This window comes from Hydra vulgaris, chromosome 12 (assembly GCF_038396675.1).
Source record: "Hydra vulgaris chromosome 12, alternate assembly HydraT2T_AEP".
NCBI classification, from domain to species: Eukaryota; Metazoa; Cnidaria; class Hydrozoa; order Anthoathecata; family Hydridae; genus Hydra; species Hydra vulgaris.
In genome coordinates, this window is record NC_088931.1 from 33,156,171 (window position 1) to 33,179,954 (window position 23,784).

General features: G+C 26.7%; 1 protein-coding gene across 1 annotated transcript; it reads left to right on the forward strand.

The window, feature by feature from the left end:
- Positions 1-1,479: 1,479 nt before the first annotated feature.
- On the forward strand, positions 1,480-21,746 carry LOC100202010 (serine/threonine-protein kinase dyf-5). Its single transcript, XM_065812978.1, has 12 exons — positions 1,480-1,717; positions 1,952-2,006; positions 16,422-16,543; positions 17,125-17,204; positions 18,159-18,291; positions 18,381-18,552; positions 18,693-18,752; positions 18,947-19,417; positions 19,549-19,586; positions 19,704-20,005; positions 20,126-20,249; positions 21,541-21,746. Exons 1-12 carry the CDS (start codon positions 1,602-1,604, stop codon positions 21,554-21,556), a joined length of 1,689 nt encoding a protein of 562 aa, XP_065669050.1. The 5' UTR covers positions 1,480-1,601; the 3' UTR covers positions 21,557-21,746.
- Positions 21,747-23,784: the final 2,038 nt, after the last annotated feature.

The following is a 23,784-nucleotide window of genomic DNA, read 5'->3' on the forward strand; positions in this document are numbered from 1 at the left end:
CAATAAAGCTTTAATTATTTGTGATAAAATATTGTCTAATAAGTGACAATTGTTTTGACAAATATTTTTTTTAATTTTATCAAAATGTTTCCACAGCGACCTATGATACACTATCTCTATCCCTTTTTAACTAATTTATTGACATTTTTTATTTTAAAAGGATACATAGGGCAATTGTACGTGCCTATCAAGACCTATGTATACTTGAAAATAAAAGAACCCTGTATATAGCAGGTGTAATAATATCGTATAAAATACCTGTAAGATGTACAGCTAGATTGAAAAATACAACAACTTTTTAATAAGAAAGGACAACGGCAGACACAGTAAATACGACAAAACTGTTCACACTGCAACTGCTGGTCTGCTTAGGTACCTTAATATCACACATGAGTACGCCAAAAACATACAAACAATTTCGGCCGGTAGCTCGTACATGGTTTGTACATGTAAATTTAAGTCATGGAATTTTAAGTCATCAAAATAAGATGTAATTTTTTTCTTACCAATTTTTTTAAATGAAAATATTATTACGCTTTCCGTGGTTAAGGAGCCGCACTTAAGGAGCCAAAGAGCCGCACGCGGCTCTTTGGCTCGAGCGTGATGAAATTATAGAATTGCCCTTATGATGATGTAAAACCAAAAATTGCGCTGATTAGTTTCTGAAAATAAAAATACCCTGAATAGTAGGCATCATTTGCCTATATATGAGCGGAATTGTTTTTTTCTGGATCTGCCCCTGAAATCAAGCACTTATTTTAGACTTATAATACGGAAGGTTTAACCTCATAATGTACTATAATTAATTAATGAATGCTTAAAGTTTACACTCAACTGATAATAAATCATATCCAGATCTTGCTCTACAATCTTCATCTTTCCTCTTCCAGTAACTTCCAACTTTAATTAGTAGTAACTTGCAGCCTTGTTGAAAACGAAGATGTTTAAAGAAAAAAAAAAAAAATTGGTTTACATCTTTTAATAATATTTTTCTTTGTAAAGCAGTTGCTATGAAGTGACTTAACTTGCCGTGTATATTTTATTGTAGAAGCTGGTTAATAATCAAAGATAAGCGAGATGAAACATTGCGATTTATTTTGTAATTAATTCATGAGAACTGAATCATGGAAACTGTGTAAACGACTTGCAGCGACATATTTATTTAGACTAGCTCTGCATTTTGTGTTTGTTTCTTTGTGAAAAATGTGAAAAAGCATTTTTTTTTTTTTTTAGTTCTATAAATATAAGCAAATTAGAAAAAGTATTATATTTGATTATATTTACAATTTTTAATTGTATTGAATTTTATATAATATAATTAAAAAATTACATCACAATGATTGCAAGTAGTGTTTTTAAATGTATACTATGTATTGGTGTTTTAAATTTTATTCGAGTACTCCGATTACACTATACTCTAATAATAATACAAACATTTAATATACAGTTTTTGAAGATATGGTTAAGTTTTTATATATTTTTCTGATGTTTCACAGGAGTCAAGTTCATGCTTTCATGATGTTAATGGTGTTTTTATTCTGGCCAAATCTTTAAAATGTAAATTTGCCTTTTTATATTAAAAAAAAAGAAAAAATTATTCAATGACGATTACAGGAATGAACCGTTACAAAACTATGAAAAAATTAGGTGATGGTACATATGGTTCTGTTATGCTTGGAAAGACCTATGATACTGGTGAAACTGTTGCTATTAAAAAGTAATCTTTAATTTACATGAAGTTTTCAAAAAAAAAATTTTTTCAGTTCTTTCAACTTCTAATTATTTACAATTTATAAATAGTGAAAAGCATATTTATGAGTGTACCATCATTTTATCATTTTTACTTTAAAAACTTGTGCAACCATATTTTTCGATTAGACATAGTACAACCATAGTTTGATTATACATACTACATCCATATATAAGTCTTCATGTTTATTTCATTATATAGAATGAAAAGAAAATACTACTCTTGGGAAGAATGTATGAATCTTAGAGAAGTCAAGGTATGTAAAAAACTATTTTTAGATAGGGTTTTCTGTTATTATTATTATTATTATTTTTATTATCGTTATTATTATTATTATTATTATTATTATTATTGTTATTATTATTACTATGTAGATATTAAACATTTAAAAACAAATTATTCTGATAGTTTGAAAAGTTAATTAATAGCTTTTTATAATGCAGAGTTTCTTAAGTTATAAGTTACATCTAAAAATAAATTAATTTAAACATTTAAATTTAATTTTTTTTGTGTCATTTTGCTTAAATTTCATTTGTGTCATTGTTTTATGTCATTTGTGTTATTTTGCTTGTGTCCTTTCATTTGGCAAAACTTTTTTGTGAATACAAATAGTTTTGTAATGATAAAAGAAATGCAAGTGAAAAAAACTTAAGAACTAAAGTAATTTAGTTTTACTAATTGTTAATAATAAAATAATGTAATTTAGTTTCAGCAGTTATATATATTGAATATTATAACATTCATTCTATGTAAAAAACCTACTAAATAATCCATTAATATATAAATATATAGTAAATATATAAGCATTTATTAGTAATAAGAAACCTAAAATTTTCAATATTTTAAATGAAAATTTTGCTTTATTAAATAATATTAAAAAACAATTAAGTTTTTCTAACAAAAACATCCATTTAAAAGCTCAATTGTTATTTAATAAAAATCATTGTAATTTTTTTTACTTGTAATTGAATAAAAATTTTTCATTCTACTAACATTTTCTTTTTAATATTAACTAGCATCTTTTTCTTCAGTCTTGCTACAAGAATCCCATTCTGTTTTTGATCTTAAAATTGCTTGCAGAAACGTAATCTTCTATAAAAGGAATAATTTTTACAAATTGAACAAACTCTCTGTAGTTCCATGTATTTCTGAAAGTTAGAATCTCCCTTAACCCATTCATTAAAATCAATAGGTTTGATTCCAAATCAAGAAGATATTCAGACGCAGTTCACTCTTTTTGGGGTAAACTTGATTTGAATATCAAGTTCTTCATTATTTCTACTTTTGTGGTATCCGGCAAACTTCTCTCTGCCTATGTAAAAACAACTAGTTGTTCATCCAAATACCAAATGTGATGATTCAAACTATTTATTAGAGATTTTCAAGACCTCTTCACTATTTTGATTAAAAGCATTAGAGCCTTTTAATGCTTCTGAGATGCATCTTGGAATATAGGCTACCATTTTACTCTTTAGGAGCCATAAGACCTAAAAAGCACTTAGGAATAAGCTAGCATTGTTTAATTTTTATCTTTTTCACTTCCACTGTTAGTATCATGTGTGTAAACTTGGTCATTTGAATTGTCAAAATATATAATGCATCAGCCACAAATCAAGACAGGAATCTAAAGTTTTTAATAACTCTGCCAAGAAAGAATATACTTGACTAACTTGCAGTAATCACTTCTAGCAAAAGTTTCATTATAAAGTGCATAAGTCTTCTGAATACAGAGCTTTTTGAATGGAAGCACTTAAGGCCAGCCATTCATTTGTTACAAAGTTTTTCTGCTCAAAAAACTTCTAAAGTTTAGTGTCAATGTGAAACATTATTCTTTTGCCTTTCAACTTATCTATGATTTCATTTCTAACTAAATCCTCCTGCCTAAATGGTTATGTATTGGTTTCTATGAAGCGTTGTATTATCATTAGAAGCATAAAGAATAATGGTTAATCTGTTGAAATGACCTTTATAATAAATATAGCAGTTTTTATTCGTGGCTGATGCATTATTTTAACAATTCAAATGACCAATGCTTTTAATCAAAATAGCGAAGAGGTCTTGAAAATGCTCTAATAAATAGTTTGAATCATCACATTTGGTATTTGTAGTACACATCTAAATCATATTCTTACATACAAAAAAAATTTGAAACTTTTTTTAAGTAGTACTTGTCCTCTCCTATAATGATCAATCTTTCTTTCTGATCTTTCGGGTAGAAAGTTATAGCCAACAAGTGTCAAATTGGAGCATAGTTTTTTGACAAGTATCAGCATTGTCACGAAATAATTATCATCTCTTGAGGATCACACTATAAATGCTTTTTATTTTCTACTGATATTTTACTAAGGAAAATAAGAAATAAAAAAAGTTAATTCATTTTTTAACTATATCTATATATATATATATATATATATATATATATATATATATATATATATATATATATATATATATATATATGGGCAATTCCATTTTTAACTTACGTTACACGCACAACTTTATCAAGTATTTGCCTATTTAAACTCTAAATTAAATTAGAGCTATTTTGTATCAAAGCTGTTAGTCTAAAGAATATAATAAGCTAAAAAGTTTTGAGTCTGGCCAAAAGAGGGCAAACTTATTACTAATAATGCCACTTAACTTACGTTACACTGTGAAAATAAGGTAAAAAAATTGCTTGAACTTTTAGGTCAGATTTCTGCGAATCAGTAAAGTGGTTTGTATTAGAAACTTTCACAAGATGTTGAGAATTCTATACCAATTTAAAAAATATATAAAAATTTATCTAGAAAAATTTATTTAGATGACTGGCTAAGGAAATTAAACTGTTTTTTTTTATACTATATATTTAACTTACATTACATCTCTTATGTTACCGAGTGATTATTATTGTGAATTTTTTATATCTATTATTATGAGTTAGAGTTACGTAACAAAAGAATTGCAAAAGTATTGAACTCATTCATTAAAAGCAATTAACAAAAGAAAGTTTTAAAATACTGGAATTAACAAATATAGGGTGACGTGCTTTATGTGTGACCCCTCTTGATTGCATTTACAAATGATTTGTCTTACTAAAACAAAATTAAAAAATGGTTCTAACTGATTTTTTTTTATATTAGGAGAATAGCAAATAAATATATATATTTTTTTTTAATTTCAAAATTAAAATATTTATATAATTCCTATTTTTTTTATTTATGTATATTTATATGTCAACCAAAATAAGTAAGCCTTCCTGGCCAAGCCTGTTCATGTATATAATAATACATGAACAGGCTTGGCCAGGAAGGCGTGCGATGTCAAGTCTTGTGATATGACCGTGCAAATAATATTTTGTTTTGATGATTTAACCGCGGCTTTAAACAAATGCGCTGAAATAATTAGTTTTTAATTACCTTGAAAGAAAATTAATTTCGACACGTTTATTTTTACTAATGTTTTTTATTAGCAAAACGCTTTTAAATAGCTAATTTATTAATTATTACATTAAGTAGCTAATGATTTTAATTAAAGTATCATTGAAAGTTGTATAATTTTTTATTTATATTATTCAATTATATAAGATTTTTTTTTAAGTAAAACAAAAGTAAAAATTAAAAAAATTTTTTTTTATAAGTGGCGACTTTAAACAGCGAAGGTCTCTTTAATTAACTTTATATTAGAATCATTAAAGTTTTTGCTGAGAAGAAAAAAAAAGACACTTTTTTGAAAGCCGTTTGAATTAGATAACTTTGATCTTTACTTACGTTTTTATATTATTGAAACACATTTAAATAAAGTAACAAATCGCTGCAAATGATTTTTTATAAAAACATTAATGAATAATATGTTTTTTATATTTATTTAAGTATTTATTTTTTATTATAAATGTTTTTAAATAAAAAAAAATTATAAAAATTTTTTAAATAAACAATTAAATTATTTTTACTTTTTTAAATAAAAGATTAAATTATTTTTACTTTTTTTACTTTTTGTGCAAAGAATTGTTAGGAATTTTTTTTTAAACTTTTAAATGTACGTGTTTATTAAACAATTGTCAGTTGTAAGTGGTTACTTTATTTAAAAAGGGTTTTGCATAATATGAAATTATAAAAACATTAGTAAAGATAAACGATTCAAAGTTATTTATTCCAAACGTAATTTAGATAATCTTATCGTTATAATTTATTATTTATTTTACTTAAGTTTTAATTTTACTTTTGCTGTTTTAGTTAAGTTATTTTTATTTTGTTTTTCGCAATTTTTTACGAAAATTTATTTGCTTCTTTAAAGATAAGTTTTTTTTAGGTTTCTTTATAGTTAAGTTAAGATTTTTATAGCACGTTTTTAAAATGCATACAAATTTTTAAAACTTACTAACAGCCGTGGTCAAATACGTAAAATCAAATAGTATTTGCGTGGTCATATTATGACGTGAAATCGCATGTCTTCCTGGCCAAGCCTGTCTAAGTTGAACATCAAAATTAATTTTACTAAAGTTTTGTTTTAATTAGGTTGACCTAAAATAATTTTGTATTTTCAGAATAGAAAGTGTCAGTTAAATATAAAGCTAAATTTTAAGAGCGGTTAAAGACTATAATTATATTATAAAATTTTTTTCTAAAAATATAATTTTGTAATATATTTGTTTTTTTGACTTTTTCAATCATCACATATCATAAAATTGAGAAAGCCACCAACTATATGCTAAATTTATAATATAATATATTTAACATTGTTTAACAATATTTTATGCAAAGTATATTCTGAATTTTTTAAATATGACCTAGATGATTGCTGTATGTTTAAAAGTTATATCTGTTCCAGATATGGATACAAACACATTGAAAATACATGATAATGAAAGAAACATGTATTTTTGAATGTTATATGTAATGTGTGTTTGAAGGTTATGTCTGTAGCAGAACTGGATACAAACACATTGAAAATACAAGTTAATGAATGAAAATATAAGCAATATATGCCTATGAGTGGAAGAGTCAGATGGATTTGCATGTTAAATATTGAGACTTCTCATTAGAGATGGTAAAAACAAGATATTACAACTCTGAATTCTTGGGAAAAGCTGCTGCTGTTGATATTATGATAAATTTTCATAAATGTATGAGTGGTTTAGAAGAAGATAAAATGCTCCAGGTTTCCATGGATGGTCCAAATGTTAATATGTCTTTCCTTTCTAATTTAAATGCTAAGAGAAGTGAATGTGAACTCAGTCAGTTAGTATCAATTGGATCATGCGGCCTTCACACAATGCACTGTTCATTCAAGAATTGTACAAATGCTTTAGGATGGAAGTTGAACAAACTACTGTCTTCGTTGTATAAGATATTCCCTTCCCATCATGCTGATTTTGAAAAATCTTACTCAAGCTTAGTCTTGAGACTATGCTCTACAGTTCTGTAGCCATCATTGGATTGAAAATGAGAAAGTAGCAAAGAGAGCAATGGAAATATGGCCCAAGATTATTGTGGTTATTGACTTTTGGAAAAATTTACCAAAAAGCAAGCAACCTGGGCAAAATACCAGTTATGAATACCTTTCTTCATTCTATAAAGATGTGTTAGTCCCTATAAAGTTGCAATTTTTTAAGGAAACTGCAAAATTGTTAAATTCTTTCTTGTAAGTTTTCCAAACCGACAATCCTATGAAACATTTTCTTGTGGAAACACTTGAGATTTTACTAATGCTATTTTTATCAATTTTTATCAGAAAAGAAGTTTTGTCTGAAGCATCCACAACTTTTAAATTATTTAAAGTTGATATCAGTGATGTACAAAAATCTAGTGTTGGTCACAAATATTGATCTTGGATTTGGAATAAAATATAAGTTGCAGCAACTGAAATCTAGAAAAATAGTTAATGATGCACAAATATATAATTTTAAAACATATGGTTGAAAAAATTCGCTATACTCATATTTTGCCAGATACTTATTATGTTTATCACCTTTGTACATGGTGGAATCTCGTGAGATGTGTAAACTTTATATTGACAAGTTGTTGCTGAATTTAGTTGCTTATAAAAAGGTATCACCTTCAGCTGCTGATCAAGCCAAATTGCAGTATTCACAATTTTTAATTACTGTTGTGAAAGTGAACAAGGTGAAAATATAAAATCATCCCAATTGGCTATGACAACTAAACTTATGGGACATGTCAAGGATGCACTAAAACTATACTTTAGCAGTCAGAAAGAGAAGTCCCTGAAAGCCTTAAAAACTGACCGTGATACTAAGCTGAAAAATTTTAATAAAAAAAATCACACCCTTGAAGGTACCATACTTCAGCTCAGATATGATGCTGATGAGTAGGCATTGCAAGTGGAAAACAGAAATCATTGATAAAAGTCAGCCATTCTAAAATCTAATGCGCTAAAGAAGGTTGCCTCTGAAAAACAGGAATTACTAGAAAAAATTACAGCAGCAAAAAAAGACAAGACAAGAAAGCTGAGATTTGGATTTGAGTGTTGAAGTTTTTTAACTTTTTTTTTTTTTTCTGATTTGATTGTTTCTTTTTACAACTGGATAATATAAAATATAAAGTTTAGTTTTTGAAATTGGCTGTTTATTTTAATGATTTTTGATTATTTATTGTTTGTTACTTAATCATAAAGTCATCTATTTAGTGCAATGTTAAATTTGATAAATTTCTTATGCAAGTATGAAATTGATTCGTTTTAAGTTAATATTTTTGTATGTGCAGAGATGTTAGATTATTTTAAATAGCAGTGTTTAGGCCCTAATTTTATCTTATTTATCTTAACTAGGCATTCTTACAGTTTTTAAATAAAATGAAAATTTTTTAGTACCACTTTATTTTTGAAATCCTCCTAAAATCTCCTAAGATTTTTATACTTTTTTTTCAAATTTCCCAGTAAATCTCTTTAAAAATCTTTAAAAATCTCTAAAATTATCCAAATTTTTCAGACCAAAAAAAGTGTGGCCACCCTGTGTTGCTTCTCTTTCTCATTTCTATAAATACTATAATAGACACTGCTCTAAAGGATGCTAGCCCTTTAGAGCAGTGCCTATTATAGTACCATCTACTAAAATTCATTCTTGTGTTACTCGTCATTCTATTAAGTCTCATCCTTTTACTGTGACTGTTCTTAAGTGCTCTAAAAATTTGTATTCGTCCAGTTTTTTTCCTCAAACATCAGTTCTTATGAATTCGCTTCCTTCCTCTTGTTTTTCTAATTCATATAATTTGCAATATTTTAAGTAACTTTCAACTCTAATAGTGGTTGCTTGCAGCCTTGTTGGAAGGGAAGATGTCAATATATATATATATATATATATATATATATATATATATATATATATATATATATATATATATATATATATATATATATATATATATATATATATATATAGATCTATAGTTTGTTGTCTTTGGGAAGAGCGGAAGGAAAAAAGTGATTCTTACGCCAACACATACGTCACTTTTAATTACTTTTGACTTTCGTCCAACATTTGCGTGTTGGACGAAAGTAAAAACCATTAATTTAATTACAAATAAATCGTTTTTTAAAAAAACCACAAAAACGCAAATTTAATTGACCAGAATGTTTTAAAAACATTCTGAATGTTTTTAACAATATAAACAATGTTTTTATTTTTATTTTTTTTAATAAAATGTTTTTATTTTTTTATTTTTTTAATAAAATGTTTTTATTTTTATTTTTTTTTACTGTAAATCATGCGAGGAGTGTTGCTACATCGACTATCTTATAGCCTGACTCGCAAGGGAGTGCTGCTACATCGACTGACAAATAACCTGACTCGCAAGGGAGTGCTGCTACATCGACTGACAAATAGCTTGACCCGCAAGGGAGTGCTGCTATATCTACTATCTTTTAGCCAGATCCGCAAGGGAGTGCTGCTACATCGACTGAGGGTTTGGTTGGGGCAGGCAGTCTATCAATTAATAAAAAAAAATAATTCCGGCCTTGCATTTTAATTTTTACTTTTTGTCAACAAAATATGGAAAAAACTTCTACGGGTTGTATATATACATTTATATATATATATATATATATATATATATATATATATATATATATATATATATATATATATATATATAGATTGTTGCATTTGGGAGTACGGAAGGAAAAAAATGATTCTTATGCCAACAAATACGTCACTCTTAATTACTTTTGACTTTCGTTCAACATTTGCGTGCTGTCAGAAAGTTAAAACCATTAATTTATTTACAAATTAATCATTTTTTTAAAAAACCGCAAAAACGCAAATATAATTGAATGTTTTTAATAATATAAACAATGTTTTTATTTTTATTTTTTTTAATAAAATGTTTTTATTTTTATTTTTTTTACTGTAAATCATGCACGGAGTGTTGCTACATCGACTATCTTGTTGTCAGAACTTCCTAACTGGTTGTCTGAAAGTTTTGTTGACAAAAAGTAAAAAGTAAAATGCAAGACCGGAATTTATTTTTTGTTACTTGATAGACTGCCTGCCCCAACCAGACCCTTAGTCGATGTAGCAGTACTCCGTTGTGAGTAAGGCTGTTTGTCAGTCGATGTAGCAGCACTCCATTACGAGTCAGGTTATTTGTCAGTCGATGTAGCAGCACTTTGTTGCGAGTCAGGCTATAAGATAGTCAATGTAGCAACACTCAGTGCATGATTTATAGTAAAAAAAAATAAAAATAAAAACATTTTATTAAAAAAAAACAAAAAAAAAACATTTTATTGAAAGAAAAAAAAAAAACATTTTATTAAAAAAAATATTAATTTGTAATTAAAAAAATGGTTTTTAATTTAGGACAACACGCAAATGTACATGCAAGAAAAAACAACTTTTTATATGGTACTTTAAGTTTTATGTCCATATGGCAATCATCAGCTATTGAATACAAAATCAAAAACAAAAAAAAACCACTAAAAATTGCAAAATACTTTGTAGTGGGATGTATATATATATATATATATATATATATATATATATATATATATATATATATATATATATATATATATATATATATATATATACACACACATGGTAATTTCAATGGTACATTTTTTTATTAAAAACATGAAAATTATGACAGAATGTCTTGAAAATATGACCATGTCAAGTATAGTTTAAAGTTGTTTTACTTTTTGTGTATAGATAATAATTGATTTTTATTTAAAACCATCATGGCTTAGGGTTTATTAATAGTAATAAGGCAATTGCTTGGACTATTTAATAATGTACTCAGTACTATCTGTGCTTTGAGTCAAGTTCTCTAATGAATTTAAAAATGACTAATGTACCAAAAACTATATAACACTAAAAACTATTGTCATTACCAAGTTCTCTATATCTATTATTCACTAATATTTGTGGTCTTTGAAGTTATTTTTCTTCTGTTCAGTCTTATCTCTTGCAAAGTTTACCAGACCTACTTGCTCTTTGTGAAACGAATTTGAGTTTTGCTGTCTCATCTTGTGATCTTAGTGTTGATGGTTATCTTCCTTTAATTCATAAAAACTCCAATAGTCACATGCTTGGCCTGGGCATCTACACTCGTATGAATTGACCCATTTGTTGGGATACTAGGTTTGAATCTACAGACTATTCTTTTATGTGCTTTCATTTAGCACCACTTTACTTACTCTATTGCCTTTCTCTTTGTTCTATATTGCTTTCCTTCATCTCACAACTGCACTCTTTTTGATGTTATTTCTGATCAAATAGACCAACCTATCTCTCTTTATTTTTCAGCAAGTATTGTTGTTGTTGATATCTTTAATGCTTATCACACTGAATGGCTTGGCTCTAGTATCAGTGACTCTGTAGGTGTTAAGGCTCACAACTTTTGCCTTTCTCAATCTCTAACACAAATAGTCAACTTTCGGAATTGCTTTTCAGACAATCCAAATCATTTACATTCTCTACTCGCCTTATGTCTAGTTTTTGATCCTAGTCAATGCTCAGTCTTTCCAAATTCACCTTTAGGTGCTTCTGATCACAGTTTAATCTCTCTAAAACTGTTATCTCATTCATCATCAGAATCCTCCTATCATTTTACCTCTTACAACTATCTTAAAGCTGACTGGGAGTCAGCTTTAAGTTCAAGTCAAGCCTCTATCAACCTCTATCAACCATTGCTATCTCCAAAACAATTCTTCAGAAAACAGGCTTCTGTTTACTTTTGCTAGAAACCATTGTGAGGTTTTGTCTTACACCAAACCCTGCTATTCTCAGGTCACAAAATTTTGTATATTATCTAAACAATTAGGCTCTCGTGACTTCAAGAGAATCTTTAACAGTATTTATAATAGGAGCAAACCTGTTATTCTACCTTTCTTGTATGGTTCAGATTTTGTCACCTTACCTAAAGACAAAGCTGAATTGTTTGCTAAGAACTTCTCATCAGTATTATCTCTTGATTCCACTAGTCGTTTCCTACCTAATAAAGCTTACAAACAGGTTGATCTGCTGCTTGACATTCATATCACTCCACCTTCTGTATCTAAAGTGATTTTCTGCTTAGACTTTCCCTCAGCCTGTGGTCTGGAAAACATACCTGTTATAGTTTTGCATAAATGTTCTCTGGAGCTGTCATCTATACTTTCGAAACTATATAACTAGTGCTTATCAGAGTTTTGTTTTCCAGCCTGCTAGAAAGCAACATCTGTTATCCCTGTTTTCAAAAGTTCTTGAGGGCGATCTGACTCATCTAACTACCTTCCCATTAGTCTTCTTAATATCATAAGTAAGGTTTTTGAATCTTTAATTAACAAACACTTAATCTTTCATCTTGAATCAAATAGCATACTTTCTGATCATCAATACAGATTTTGGTCTTCTCGTTCTACTGCTGATTTGTCAACAATAATGACAAATGGACATATCTATCAAATTGGCCGTAGGTTTTATCGTCCATTTGATAGATGTGGAGAGGTCAAGGTTATCACTCGTGACATTCCTAAAGCCTTTGATAAATTTGATTTGGTATGCTGGTATTCTCTATAAGTTTTTTTCTTACGGTGTATCAGGTAACATCTTTAAGATTATTGAATTGTATCTCTTTGTATTTTTTGAGTTGTATTTCTTTATTGTGCTCCCAACTTTCTTATTCAGGATTGTATCCTTTACCTCAAATATAAATCTCAAATCCTCCCTTGTATGGAATACTGTTTCCATATCTAAGACAAATCTTCAAATGATGCCCTTTCTCTTTTAGACAACTTGCAAAAACACATTGTAAACATAGTTGGACCTGCTCTTGCAGCCAACCTCCAACCATTATTACATTTTCGTAATGTTCTTTCTATTTCTCTTTTCTATAAAAACTATAATGGGCACTGTTCTAAAGAGCTAGCGTCTCTTGTGCCATCTACTAAAGTTCATTCTTGTGTTACTCGTCATTCAATTAAGTCTCATCTTTTTACTGTGACTGTTATTAGGTGATATATTTATATATATATATATATATATATATATATATATATATATATATATATATATATATATATATACATATAAATATATATATATATATATAAATATATATATATATATATATATACATATAAATATATATATATATATATAAATATATATATATATATATATATATATATATATATATATATATATATATATATATATATATACACAGCCCTTGGAATTAGGGTCGGCATTCAGCAAGGTCGACCTGACAGTATCTGAGGTTGGCAATTTTTTATTATTTTAAAACTTAATCTTATTTGCTATTTATTAAAACTGGCATAAGGATTGCTTTTTTCTAAATAAAATAGTTAAGATAAAAACGAAGAAACAAGTTCTTTATTCAAATTCTGAATAAAGTTATTTAAAAAATAATTGGAAAGGGAACCTTTTATTAAAATTCTAAATAAGATAATTAAAATATTAACAAAAAAATTAACATTTAATTTTAAGTCTGAAATAATTATTTAAAAAAAACAAACAGCAAAACAAACGTATTATTTAAATTCTAAATAAAATTGTTAAAATAAAAACGCAAAACAAACGCTCTATTTAAATTAATTTAAAAATAGAACATCGAAATGCATGTTTTATTTCAATTCTAAATCCTATCTAACTCTTAATAAAATAATTAAAATAAATACGAACATTTTAATTAAATTCTTAAGTAAATAATTTGAAAAAAACAAAAACTAAGTTTTTTTCAATTCCCAATAAAATAAAATGGTAAAACAAACATTCTATTCAATTTTTAAATATTTGGTCAGCATGTAACTTTGAAACAGGGTTTGATAAATTGACAAATGTGCAAATTTTTAGCATAAGCAAAGCAATTAAGTTAAAAAAAAAACGAAAAAATCAACCTTTCATTATTTTTAAATGAAAAATAATTAAAGTAAAATCAGCTAAACTTTCGTTTGTTTTCCATATTTTTAAGCAAACGTCAGCAAATTCAGTGTTTGTCGTTCTACACTGAGGCATATTCGTTTAGACGCATCAATTTTTTTCTCTTTATCCTAATTTTTTTCTATGTATTGTCAACTGATATGCATGCAAGTTATTATCAAAATAATTGTTGTGTTGTGGGCTGATAAAAACCACAAAAAAAATTTTTCTATGTGTCTTTATTAACATGAGAGTATGTTTGATATACAAAAGCACATTTTTTAATTAGAATATATCTATAGACGCAATCAGGTTAATAACGGTAATTATTGATTTTTAATCACTTTTACACAAATAAATTGATAAATTTTAGTGTAATTTGATCTTTTGCTCTGCCAGTATCATTTTTATTGCATTTTACGAAATGCCTAAAGGAAAGTATTTGACAGATGCTGAAAAAATACAAATTAATTTATATCGTGGCTCAGAAATCTCACCAGCACTTTCTATACGAGAAATAGCAAGAAAAATTGGAAGATCTGACCATGTTGTACGAAACTACATTGCAAAAGGTGACAATTACGGTGTAAAAAAAGCAACAAACGAGAACAAAGTATTAACAAATCGGCAAATTCATCGAATTCGCTTCGAAGCAACCAAAAATAAATCGAATGCAACACAAATAAAGCATAAATTGTTATTGCCTGTCACAAATAAACATGTTGCACATATTCTACGTACAACACCAAACTTAAAGTGGAAGAAACCACACCAAAAACCAATGTTAAAAAAACACCATAAAATTGCTAGATTACAGTTTGCTAAAAACCATATGCATTGAACTCATGAGTGGCAAAACGTAATATTTTCAGTTGAAAAAAAGTTCAATTTAGATGGTCCGGACTCTTACAGTTATTATTGGCATGATCTAAGAGGAATAAATGACCCACAAACAAAACGAAATTATGGAGGAGGAAGTTTAATGGTTTGGAGTGGATTTTCTTTTTCACGAAAATTGACTCTGTGTTGTGGTTTACCTAAAATGAACTCGATAAAGTATACAGAAATGTTGGATGACGTTCTCGTAACTTATATGGATGAAAACATGGACGATAATGCCATATCTCAGCAAGATAATGCTGCAATTCACACATCTAGGCATTCTATGAAATGGTTTAAAGACCACAACATCCCGGTTTTCGAATGGCCAGCTTGTAGCCCGGACTTAAATCCAATCGAGAACGTGTGGGGAATGCTATCAAGAAAAGTTTATGACGCTTAAGCAGCCGGACACCAATTTAAAACTGTTACTGAGTTAAAATGTAAAATACTTGAAGCAAGGTCCGAGTTGGATCAAACTACACTTCAACGACTAGTGGAGTCAATGAAAGGCAGAATTTTTGAGGTAATCCAGTGTAATGGAGGACATATTACTAATTTCCATCTTTTAATTTCAAAAATATGACTGCGTCTATAGATATATTCCAATTAAAAAATGTACTTTTGTATATCAAACATACTCTCATGTTAATAAAGACACATAGAAAAATATTTTTTGGGATTTTTATTAGCCCACAACACAACAATTATTTTGATAATAACTTGCATGCATATCGGTTGACAATTTATAGAAAAAAATTAAGACAAAGAGAAAAAAATAGATGCGTCTAAACGAAAATGCCTCAGTGTATTAATTGTTAAATGATCTAAAATGGTTTTATGTCAGGAAATGCTGATCCTATTATTTCTAATTTTAAGAGCTATATATATATACATATATATATATATATATATATATATATATATATATATATATATATATATATATATATATATACATATATATACATATATACATATATATACATATATATACATATATATACATATATACATATATATACATATATACATATATATACATATATACATATATGCATATATACATATATATATGTGTGTATATATATACATATATATATTTATATATATATATTTATATATTATATTTAAATATATATATACATATATATATATTTAAATATATATATATATATATATATATATATATATATGTATATATATATATTACATTTGTAATATTTACCTATCAACAAATTTAAGTATATAAAAATATGTAAACATAGCATTTTGATTAATTTTGAAGAAAATCTATACAATATTTTTAAACCCCAATTTATAATATATTGTTGAATTTTAGTTCTACTTTTATTTTAAAAACATTGTTACTTTAATTGTTTAATTTAAGTTTTATAAAATGATTTACATATTTGTTTTATTTCATTTTCTTAGAGTTTACGAAAACTCAATCATGCAAACTTGATCAAATTGAAAGAAGTAATACGTGAAAATGATCAGCTTTATTTTATTTTTGAGTATATGAAAGAAAATCTTTATCAATTAATGAAAAACAGGTTTGTATATAATGTTTTTTTGGATTTTTCTAATCCTGGTAAAAAGTTTGAAATAACTTAGACCTTTGCATAGATATTTAGATCTACATAATTTATCAAATAAATTATGTAGATCTAAATATCTATTTTATTACATTTCTGCTTGATAGTTTTTTTTAGTGAAAACACTAATTCGCAAAAATTTGCATTAATAGGTTCAAGATTTCCTTGTTGATGCAAGGAGCTGCTAAGAGTTGAATCCAGGTTCAATTAGCGGGGGAATTGTTTTTTTAATTGTGAAAAATTTAGAGGGTTGATATACTTAAGTAGTTGTGTGACGAAGTTGTAAAAGAAATATTTTTAATGCATAAGATTGCATCATAACATCTTTATCTTATGAATTTTTTTAAGTATTTTTGATCAAATAGAATTAAAAGCAAACTTTTATATACTATATGATTTTCCTTTATATGACTTCCCTTTAATAAAAATTAAAAAGAGATTTTATGTTACTCAAATATTTATTACAATATAAGTATTAAGTATATTTTAGATAGATCCTTGTGCAATTTTTATATACTTCTATGTATTTTTTTTTTAAGAGATAAGATTTTCCCTGAGTCAGCAATTCGTAATATAATGTATCAAATTCTTCAAGGCCTGGCATTTATGCACAAAACAGGTTTGTATTCTTTATTTTGTTGTTAAGTTATAAATGTTGTAAATGCTTCCATATAATTAATATGATAAAAAACATTAAAAAGTAAATCAAATACAAATCAAACAATTGTTTTATTTTCTATTTAAATTTTTTTTTTTCAATGTTTATATTTCTTTATCAATTTGAAATCTGTAACTATTGAAGACTTTCATTTTGCTTTTAAATTATTGTTTTACATTGCGGTTGTAGCTGCAATAAGTTCAGCTTCCTTGACTGTAGTGGCCCTCTTGGCCTTGGGAAGGTGAATGACATAAAAATAGTTTTCATATTCTTTTTTTATTTTTTTACAATTATAATTCAATTTATTAATAATAAGCAAAAGTGCCTCAACAGTGTTCTTAATTAGGCCAAAGTTTTTGTGTACCTAAAAACTGACTAACACTGTGCTAGTATATTATTTTACACTGGGCATTTTGTTTAGATTGTTGATTAAATATAATTTCAATTTAGTTAGGTAATTTGTGTGTGTGCGTTGGTATATGTGTGTGTGTATGTGTGTGTGTGTTTTATTTGTAATATTAAAAATCTTTTAATATTACAAAAATATATATTTAAATATAAATAATACAACCTTGTTTTTATTTTTATTTTTTTTGAATCTGCATAATATAGCAAAAAAGTTGCACCAAAGTTGTGTTATTTGATACTTAAATTATGGTAGAGCTAACATAATGAAATGTGAATTTTATGCCTACATTAAAATAAAATAAAAATGGCAAAATATCAAATATAAAGTTGTACTGCATTTAACAAGGTGTAAACATTTCTAAGGAAAAGACATTGTTATAAACGTAATGAAGGAGGGAAGGGGCTAGAGCAGCCTTTGTTAAGAGCTTGCAAAGAATAGTTGAATAATTTAAATGGTAGTGAACTGTTTACTGCTCTTTAAATTTAATAGTATTTTTTTTTTTAAAGGGTTTTTTCACAGGGACATGAAACCAGAAAATCTTTTATGCAGTGGACCTGAAATTGTGAAAATTGCAGATTTTGGATTAGTCAGGGAAATTCGCTCTAGACCTCCTTACACAGACTATGTTTCAACAAGATGGTAAGGCTATAATTTATAAGAATATTTGTGAAACATGTTCAAAAAAATAAGAATAATGTATTTTTTTTTTTTTTTGCGTTTAATTTTAGGTATAGGGCACCTGAGGTATTACTTCGATCAACTAATTATAGTTCACCAATTGATATCTTTGCTTGTGGTTGCATAATGGCAGAGCTTTATACACTTCGTCCTTTATTTCCTGGTTCAAGTGAAGTTGACATGATTTTTAAGCTTTGTTCAGTTATGGGTACTCCATCCAAGGTTTTTATGTAGAAAGACGTTATATAATATATTATTCATTTGGTGTTTTAATATAATTTAATAGATTTTTAATATAACTTACTTTTATTGCTACAATATTTTTATTTTGTTTTTTAATATCTTGTTTATCTATACAATAGGATGATTGGCCTGAAGGCTATCAATTAGCAAATGCTATGAATTTCAAGTTTCCAAATATGGTAATTTTTGCTGTTTTTAATTTTAAATTTATCATGTAATGTAGAATAAATAATATAAAATAAATAATGCAAAATATATAATGTAAAATAAATAATGCAAAATATATAATGTAAAATAAATAATGCAAAATAAAAAGTTTAATTCTAAAAAGTTTGTTTTTAATGCTCTTGTTTTTTTGAAAAAAAAATTTAAGGTTGCTACTCCACTTAAACAACTTATTCCTAATGCAAGTAAAGAAGGTCTTCAATTACTTGAGGACATGCTAAATTGGAATCCTCAAAAACGACCAACTGCACAACAAGCTTTGCGATATCCATTTTTCCAAGTAGGTCAAAATATGCAGACAACAGAGAAACTTCAGGCCACACAATTACAAAGGCGTATTTCAATAAGCAAATCAAATGCAATTCAAAAAAGCATAACTCATGATGACAATGAAAAACATGTAAACATAAATGCTAAGAAAAATACAAAGGATTCTTTGGATGTTTTTACAAGAAATGATTCTATGTCTAGTGCAAAGCTTTCTGAAATGAGTAAAGGGTCACTATCTTCACGTAAAAGGTGGGGTTATGAAAAAACTGAAACAAAACCAGATGAGTTCGATGAAATACTGGACGAACTTAATACCAGTAAATCAGATTTTCGATTGGTTAATAGCAGGGTATGTCAACATATATATATTTTTATTAATATGAAATGTTTAGAAATTTTTAACAATTCCTTTTTGTTATTGGTTTATTTTTTTTATAAAGTTGACAATAGTTGTACATTAGAATACTCGATTATCTTTAGCATATTGCAAAAAAAGAACCATTGGATTCAATTTTTAGGTTTGGATTTATTCAAACTTTTTTTAATTGTAAACTAAGTTTTTAATTTCTTAGATTTTTTTTTTATTTTATAATTATTATTTTATTTTTAGTTGTAAAATTTTTTAAAATATTTAGTCCCTTACCAAGTATTGAAGCAAAAACTGATTCAAAAAAAAATCCTCCATCAGCAGGACCCAATTCTGCAAAGCAACATTACATGCAAAGATCAAGGTATTATCCTGGTGGACCAAATGCTCCTATTAAGCCCTCAATAGAAGGAAGAATAATTGACATTGGATCAGGAAAGAAACTAGTTGAGTTGACATCAGATACGAAAAAAGATTCATTTAAGAACTGGATCTTAGGAGATATTAAACCATCTCCAGCAGCACAGAATTTGGATGATTTAAAAAATGATCGTAATCAAAAGATGTTAGGTATTTTAAAAATGTAAAATATTAAGAATGATTATCATTTGATTTTTAATGCAAATAAGTTTATAGTTTTAAATTTTAATGTGTTTAACCAAACCTAATTAACTAGTTGTTTTGAATTAGGAGGAGGTGTGATTTGGAAGCCCCCAGCTTTGTCAAATACTAAACCAACTCTAGCCCAAATATCTACAGGTAGTGAAAATCGCTCTAAGTTAGGTGTTCATGGTAGAACTGATTGGACAAACAAGTAAATATATTAGTTATACTTTAAAACTTCTACAAAATGAAGCTATTCATTTGTTTTTTAAAATTTTTGTTATATTTTGGTTTGATAATATCTTGACAAAACTTGTTTCCTTTATTTAGTTCAAAATTTAATCTCATAAAAAAGGAGCAAGTATCAATTAAAAAAAAAACCCATATAGTAATGTACCGAATGCTAAAGATCTAGATTAAAAATAAGTGCAAAGAAGTTACGAAAGATTAAAAATAGATGAAAAATAGCTTCTAAAGATTCAGATTATAAATAGTAATTAATAATAAAGTATTTAAATAGTTCAGTTTTTTTTTTGTTAGAAAAGTGAAATTTTTTTTTCCCATTAGAACAGTGAAAGATTTTTTAAACCAATTATTTGTGTAATCTAATATAACAGTATTTTACTTATGTTGTTACTCTACTTTTTTATAAAATAACACAGTTGTGTTATGTGATTTTGTGTAATGCCACACAAAATCTAATTATGCTATGTAAGGGAAAAGTACTGTGTTATAAAAAATAGATATAATTTAAATCTTGTTTAAAAAGAGGTTTTGAAAGATTGATAAGAAAAAGTTCATACTATAAACTTTTTTTTTTCTTTTTTTTTTATTATATTTATATTCTTTTAAAATTCATGATTGGTCCAATAGTTTTATTCAACATTCAGCTTGCAAGTTCTTTATTTTTAATGATGTTCACAAGTTTATATTGCCAACGTTGCAGCATATAAGTTAATTTTTTCTATAAAAAAAAAGATAGGTTGATTGATAAAAGATAAGTTTTTATAAAAACTTGGTAAAATTAGTCACAATTTTGAAAAGAAGTTACAAGATTTTCCTAAATTATTAAAAACATATTTCAAAAAAAAAAATTCTTAGTCTTAAAAAAACAAATTTCTTAGCCTTGGGAAGTGTTATATAAAAAAATAATGCTAAAGGAAATAATTTAACCTGTTTTCATAAAAGTTTATTTTTTGGATTGTCAACATCTTATTTATAATAAATTAATTTGATTCCATATTTAAAATGAAATTGTTAGTTTACAGTTTGTTTTTTCTAAAAAGAATTATTAATTTATCGCCATATGAGTTGTTCTAAAGTATTATTATGTTTTAGGATGAAACAGTTAATATTATTAATTTATTGCCAATATGAGTTATTTTACAATATTATATTTTAGTATGAAACAGTTACAATAAAATGTACACATTTTCTAGAATTACGATAATCACTTAATTGCTGCTGATAAAGTTTTTCTAATTTTTGTATTTTTTTTATAGGTACGGTGGAAGGTGAAATTTTTACAGTGAGCTTTCTACTTACGGCGAGCTCTCTACAACTTGAGTTGTTTTGTAGCATCAAAAGTATTTCATTAAAAAAAAAACGCGATGAGGTCCGATTTTATGATCATGTATTTTCAGTTCGAGGGCTTAAACATTCAACACTATATATTAATCATAGTAACAAAAAATAGGTCCCCAAAGAAGTCATATATATATATATATTTGTATTATATATATGTATTGTAAAATACATAAATATATATATATTTATGTATTTTGTAAATAATTTATGCGTGATATTTATATTTTTGTTGTATATATTTTATTGTATTTATATCTATCAATATATAAGTACAATTATATTAATAGTGTATATATGAATTTGAAGTTTTTTATATTACATATATGGCTTTCGTTTTTGAAATGTGTTTATCTTTAATGTAACTAATATAATTTTTTTAAATAATTTTTTTTTGTATTTAGTTTTTTTCTTCTCTCGTACATTTTGAGGATTTAATAATATTCAATAAAATAGTATCCTATTTTATGCTTTATCAAAGAAAAAACTGGAAATAGTATCAAAACAAATTGCGTCTTTTGCTTAAAGGTGGAAAAAAAAGTCAGCATATATAACTTTAAATATAAGTTTAAGGTAAAACATAAAACATACCATTAAAAACAAAACTTTTTTTTATCAACATTTTAACCAAAACTTTATTTTATCAACATTTTATATTTGGCGGGTAACAGTCGTTTACGGTTTATGTTCTTAAAAACTTTAACAGTTAACACCCTGTAATCATAGCCAGAAATTCGTTAAATTTGTTGTTTTTTGAATATTAACATATCCAACTTATCATACACTCCAAATTCTAATTGTGCAAATATATACTTTGCTTTAGGTATTAGCTCTAAAAGTATCATTAAAACATATTAGCATTTTAAGTCTTACCACAAAACACTTTTCCAACTGTTTCTCAGCACTAAGTTTCAAAGGATGGTTTGATTTTATAAGCATTTTCTATGCGCATGCCTGGCCCAGGTTTATATGTATTTGTACCTTTGGCTTTATCGTAGCGTAGATATGCACATTTATGTACACTTCGCCATTCAGCAAAGCAAAACGAGTAACTTTTCCTTTTTTTGTTTTATTAAAATACAAGCTTTGAAAACTATACTATACGGTTATACGTCCAAAGCCTTTTTACTACCAATAAATAATGTATTCATTTTAAGATAAATAATCTCACCTTCGCAAAGTCCTATTACATGAAATACAATAACATTTAAATTGTGTTTAAATTTAGTGGCATCATCACACATGAATTTTTTTTATATTGTTTCACGATGCTTTTGATTTTATTAAATAACTTGTCATAAATGTTTCTTGACATTGGCAAAGAAATATTCTTATGTCAAGTAAACTTTAGAATCTTGCAGAAGTAAGACTCAACGATTGCATTGTGTAAATAACATGCTTACTTAAATTATACTTGCTTATTTATTGTATACCTCTTTGCATACTTACATTATGCCTCGTTTAACCACTTTTTTTTGAAGTATAAAAACATTTACATAATGAAAACTCTGAACATTATAAATATAAAATGAGGCAAGTTCTTATCGATTTTTGATGTTTTCAGACAGCACCGAGGATTTTTTATTTTGGTTAATCGGACAGCTAACCTTTTAAAAAACATCAGACAAGTCTTTTTTATTTATAGTTTTATATCCTGCAGTAGAGTATCATTAGGAGCAATATTAGAAGATTATATTAATGACTTGTTTTTTCTGTAAATGGTCGAGGAATTTACATGCGGAGGTATTTACAGCAGCCTCGTTAGTGTCATTTTAATTTTTATCAATCAAACTAGAAACCACTGTGACAGTGTTTGTTAAAAAATCTTTTTATATTTTATATTCATTAAATTTTCAAAAACTCTTTGTTCTATGCCAAAACTCTAACCACTGCAGCCGTGGCGCAGTGGTTAGAGTTCTGGCATAGAACAAAGAGGTTCGACGCCAGCTCTTGCCCAACAAGCGACATTGGTACGGAAGTAGGCGTGAACTTCTTGTTAAATGCTCTCCCGCGGTGCCGTAAGACCGTAAGGACCTCTGGGAGCACCTAAAATAACTACCAAAAAAAAATTAAAAAAAAAATAGCTTGTCTTGTATATTAATTTTTGTGAGATTGTTCATAACTTGAGAAGAATCATGTTTTACGATAAAAAGTTTTGCGAG